Genomic DNA, 6,032 nt, shown 5'->3' with positions numbered 1-6,032 from the left:
AAAGCACGAAAGGTATGTTACTTATCATTTATTTTATATTTAAAAGTATAAACTATGTTATAAGTTACAACAGTTACAACTTATAAGTTATAATTATAAGCATATCTGGTAATCAAACTATGATTTCCAGCTGTTATAACTTGTAATATTATTGTAATATCTACTAACATTGGTACATTACCTATAACTTAAGTTTTAATTCTTACTTGGCTAATATATTCATGATCAAATCAATAGTATTATTATATTCAATTTTAAACGGTTTTTCAATTTATACATAAATATATATTATAGCCTATAGGTATTGTATTATACTATTTATTTCATTTCAAATAAAATACAAATGCAGAACAACAATAACTAAAAACTAGTATATAACTGAACCTTTAATATGATTAAAAGATGATTCTTTATTTATTACTACCATAGGTATATCATATAAATAATAATTAAAACTTAAAAAGTTTTTTCATTTAAAATAATTATTTTCTTAATCAGTTGATTTTGTTGTTTGTGATACAAATATAGGTTGTGAAAACACTTAGAACGCAATCGTATGTTGCATTATTAAAAAAAAAGATGGTTTAAAACAGGCTATACTTGATAATATTACAGATGGAGTTTAGTATTTAATGTTACTTAGATTACTTGAACTTTAAACTTTTTGTAAAGATCATCAACAAATAAATCATGATTTGAAGTTAAACAATAATGAATGGAGACAGATTGAATCTTTGGTAATATATAAATTATAACATTGATTACCTACCATTTTTGTTATTATATTTAAAACTTTGTACAGATAAAATCTCTTGAACCAGTTTATCTAGCTACTAAAATGCTTCAAAAGAGAGATTTAACTATAGGAGATTTTTATGGGATTTGGATCCAGACCAAAAATAAATTAAATCAAATTAATTCTACGGTATCATTATCTATTCTAAATAATATGAAAATATGTGAAGTTCAGTTGTTGGAAAATGATATAGTTATTTCAGGTAGATAATAGTATAATACTCACTGTCCACTATATTGTACATTTTGTAGATATATTACATTTAAACATAATATTGTATTTTTGTATTTTATTTTAAAGCTGTATACATGAATCCACGCAGGGCCGTCCCGAAAGACAAATCATGGGGGGGCTTGATTCATTAATTTGCCAACTCAAAAAAAAAAAATTTTCTCGCTCCGCTCGAGTTATAATTATTATTATTAATTTATTAACATACATCTCAATAACTCATAAACATAGGCATACATATTATACACTATTCAATACCTATTTATTGCTCTTCACCAGTACATAGTCACTATACCTAGTCAAATGAATTTTTGGATATTGGTCAGCATTACCAAAAGTAGGTACGTACACAAGATTAGGTAAAATAAAAACTTAAAACATACAATTTTATGAGTATTTAATCACTAAATAAATTAGGTAATAAATATGCATGTATCACAATAAATAATAATATATACAATTTTTAAAATTGAATTCTTCTTTGTTTTATATTGAACCACTGTGTTGCTATTTTACTTACATCAACTGTATCTAAAATATCTTTTTCAATACTTAACAGCATTAGGGAATCTAATCTATTGTCTGTCATTGTAGATCTTAAATGATTTTTTATCAGTTTAAGTTTGCTAAATGTCCGTTCATTAGTAGCTACACTTACCGGTGCAGTTAATGCTAATCGACAAATATTATAAGCTAATGGTAGGATATAACTTCTTCACATTTTTCAATCACACTGAGAAAATTTGTTGTCATAGTTAAACTCAAATCTTTGCATATTTCTTTTAATATTTCCAATTCAGTTTGAATGGCATCAATATCCTTGCACTTTGCAAAATCACTGTTAGGAGGAAATATTAACAAAGCATTTTGTATATTTTCAATGCTCATATTTTCATTCTTGAATGGAAATGAGAATATTTTATACAGTGGCATTATTGTATCAATAAATACTTTTAAATTGTCTTTAGACAAATTAATAAGTGTAGACAGTATACATTTGAACTCTTTTTTGTAAAATATATGAAAAGTTAAATCAGCTTGAGTACCAGCATTTTTGTCCAACCAAGTGGGCTGTTTTCTTGTACGGTGATGAACTTTGAAATCAGATTCTGAATCTATACCAAGATTTGCTGCGAACAAGGTTGCGCTGTCAATCAGATCATTTATTCTTTCTGAATCTGAATTAATATCTTCTAAATTTTTAATTGTAGCCTCTATTAAAATAGCAGCATCAATTACGCATAAACTTTTTGTTTCTAATGTCTCGGTTAGTGATTTCAATTTATACATTATATTTTTCATAAATACCAAGGAGACAATGAAGTCAAATGAATGCATCTTTTTATTAATGCCAAATGCTTTTGTCCTAGTATTTCTATCGAATATCTCAGGATGTGAACAAATATATTGTAAAGTGTTACATATAGCTTCATATGAAGCCCAAACAGCTTTAATGGACTCTGCACGGGCTGTCCATCTTGTTTTGGATAAGTTTCTTAGTTGTAATGTATTATCAACATTGTTCATTTGCTTATTCAATACACTATACCTTTTATTACTAGCTGAAAAAAATACATAAAGGTTTTCCAAGTTATTAATCATATCTGACACAATTAAACTAGAATTACATGCATGTTCTAAAAATGTGTTCATCCGATGCGCTTGACATGGAATATAAAAAACACTATGACCAACTAGTTCTGAAAGCTTAGCTTGTGTACCGTTAAACTGCCCAGACATGTTACTAGCATAATCATATGACTGAAATACCAAATTATCTGTTCCTAAAGAATGTTTAGTTAAAATTTCAATAATCTGTTTAGCTGTTCCTAAGCCAGTTTAACTTATCGAACCATTTGATTAAAATTACCACTAGATTCGTCACCATCTCCACGAAAAGACAACCCTTGCCTACACAATGTCCGTGCTATATCAAATAAAATTATAATTATTTGTTTATTAAATTCTTTTTCTTGTACTAGTTTGATGGATTCTTGTCTTTTTGATCTATTCATAATAATGTCAATATGATTTGACTCTTTCATAAAGTTGCGGTAATCATTTAAAGCTGCTTTGTGTGATAAAGAATTAAAATGCTGTTCCAACTTGCCTAATTTTGCTTTTCCTCGACTTTTCATTTTTTGCCATGTATTAACACCTTGCTTTACCCATGCTTCATTTGAAAACTGTCTTCCTAACCCTTTTGGAAATAATGAGCACACAAAACAATATGCTGAATCAGTAATCAAACTATACTCTAGCATAGGATATTCTTTTAACCAAATAGGATTAAAACTTTTTTGTTTTGATGGATCAATATCACTGTTGATTGGATATTTTAAAAGTTTAGGTTGGTGTGGACCCAATGATAAAAGATATTGCCTTTGTGAAGAAGAAGTAATATCACACCGCCGCCCTGGATCATGTTCAACAAAATAATTTGGTTTAGAAACTGATTGTATATGGTCAGACGGATCTGATAAGTTGTCTAATACTACTTTGGCATTTTTTAAAAAACATTCTGATTTCAATTTTATTCTATTAATCACTTGTTGACTTTCTAACATAAACATAATTGGATTTGGCAATGTGTCTTCTTTCAATTTTGACAGCAAAGTATTACACTCATTTAAATTTGATACTAAGTCCTCCATTTGGCCAGCACATAACAACCATGATATTTCTTCAGAATTTTCATCAATATTATGTTCAATAACTTGTTGAAAATTCTAAAATATTATATATATGTAATATACCAATACTATCAAGTATTAATAAAACTAGTACCTATTATTATATTTTATATGAAATAAACTAAATTTGAATACATTTTAATATAATTTTAAAAAAAACATTGGTTATGCTCATTTAGCAATTACTAGTCCTAAAAGATTTTTGATTTTTGATTCATTCATAACACTTCTACAATATATTTAAACAAAAATATATTTTGGTATTTTTATGAATTGTGAATGGGCATTATGCATTATTAGATATAAATGTAAAATTATAAATAATAAATCCATTACTATTTACCTAACAATTTATTTAATTATTAAAATTTTAAAAATTTTAAATTTAATTATTAAAATAATAAGTACCTACCACAGATTTAGAATCAACATTATCTTTTTGAACAGTAGAGTCCGATTTATCTTTAGATAGTTTTTCATCATTATTATTAATGACTGATGAGTTTGAAGAGTCATTTTTCTAAAATAAAGTACAACAAATTAAAATACCTAATTAGGATTTATTAGATATATTTTTATGAAAATGGTTTTTTTTTATGAATTTTTAGTTAAAAAAAAGCAAATCTTTTTAGTAGGTATTTAAGCTATAAATATACAATCATATTATATGATGTAATAATAGTAATAAATAATAATTAATAATATAGGTATAGGTATGTCCAATGTTCATTATACTAATTAATGATCAATTTGATTTGTTTAAATATCAATAACAATATTAACAATACCTCAGATTTAGAATCAACATTATCTTTTTGAACAGTAGAGTCTGATTTATCTTTGGATAGTTTTTCATCATCATTATAACTGACTGATGAGTTTGAAGAGTCATTTTTCTAAAATAAAGTACAACAGATTAAAATACCTAATTAGGATTTATTAGATATATTTTTATGAAAATGGTTTTTTTTTATGAATGTTTAGTTCAAAAAAAGCAAATCTTTTAAGTATTTAAGCTATAAATTATAATATTATTATATTTATACTTGTATGCAATATGGATGGATATTAGATATAAATATACAATCATATTATATGATATAATAATAGTTATAAATAATAATTAATAATATATAGGTATGTCCAATGTTCATTATACCAATTAATGATCAATTTGATTTGTTTAAATATCAATAACAATTAACAATATTAACAATACCTCAGATTTAGAATCAACATTGTCTTTTTGAACAGTAGAGTCTGATTTATCTTTAGATAGTTGTTCAACATCATTATAACTGACTGATGAGCTTGAACACTCATTTTCCTAACATAAAAAATATAAGAAATTAAAATAATTTGTATTTATTACGATATATTTTTGTTATACTGATTTTATGAACGTTTAATACAACACAAGCTTACCAATTACTGAGTTTCCTATTAAATATTAGCGATAAATATAAATCATAATAATATATAATATGCTAATAAAAGTACTTAGGTTCATTTTTTTCAAGGGATACCTAATTATAAATATTTATTACAAAAAATATCAAGTATAATAAACGACTTACCGGTATCATTACCCGTTTATTCAAATTCCGTGTAGCTGCTGCACTTTCGAACGGATTTTTTGGTGCGCCAACATGTTTAATATTTACTCGTTTTCCACGATGTAATTTTTCCTCGTGTTTTTTTTTTGAAATCGTCATTAAATTGACTGCCACATTCTAAACATTCAACTTTAACACGTTTTCTTTTTCTTTTATTATTAACTTCATTCATTTTTGTTGAACAAAATAAAATATAAATATAAAATATGTTTATGTGCAGAGGGCCAGTGACAGAGTGTGGTTAACATGTATTGTGATTTTGATTATGACTACTGATTAGGGTAATATAATTAAAAATACGATGCAAATAGTATAAACGTTGTTATAAATAACATACATTATAGTATGTACATATTTATTATTTTTATACGAACTATACGGGCATACGGCTATTTAGTATTATATACTAATAAAGACACGGACGGTTGACGACGGTGACGTCCGATACCGGCTCAATAATACATACCCAATCTATTTTTATCACGCTTTATCGCTAAAGAAAGTATTAGTATAATTCTTATAACATATTCTTCATACGTTAAAAATAATAATTTAATAATAACATAATATCATTAATAGAAAATAATAAATTTTTTTGTATTTTTGTTTTTGTCAAATAAAATATTAATAATAATATTTTAATATATTATTAAATGTCGTTAAATTGCCGACTCGGTAGCTCAATATCAAATGTGC

At 25.5% G+C, this 6,032-nt stretch overlaps 1 protein-coding gene and 1 pseudogene across 1 annotated transcript; both read right to left on the bottom strand.

Moving 5' to 3' along the window:
* Positions 1-1,490: 1,490 nt before the first annotated feature.
* On the bottom strand, positions 1,491-1,960 carry LOC107162710 (uncharacterized; annotated as a pseudogene).
* Positions 1,961-1,967: 7 nt separating this feature from the next.
* Positions 1,968-3,681, bottom strand: LOC149060996 (uncharacterized). The gene is made up of 3 exons (XM_089230801.1): positions 2,898-3,681; positions 2,031-2,856; positions 1,968-1,989 (listed from the first exon to the last, which is right to left on the bottom strand). Exons 1-3 carry the CDS (start codon positions 3,679-3,681, stop codon positions 1,968-1,970), a joined length of 1,632 nt encoding a protein of 543 aa, XP_089086927.1.
* Between the last annotated feature and the right edge of the window lie 2,351 nt (positions 3,682-6,032).

The sequence above is a fragment of the Diuraphis noxia genome, unplaced genomic scaffold (genome assembly GCF_037042655.1).
Source record: "Diuraphis noxia isolate RWA-SAM2 unplaced genomic scaffold, SU_Dnox_SAM2 contig0001, whole genome shotgun sequence".
Lineage (NCBI taxonomy): Eukaryota > Metazoa > Arthropoda > Insecta > Hemiptera > Aphididae > Diuraphis > Diuraphis noxia.
The sequence above is the reverse complement of the archived record's forward strand: the minus strand, read 5'-3'. Positions and strand labels throughout refer to the sequence as shown.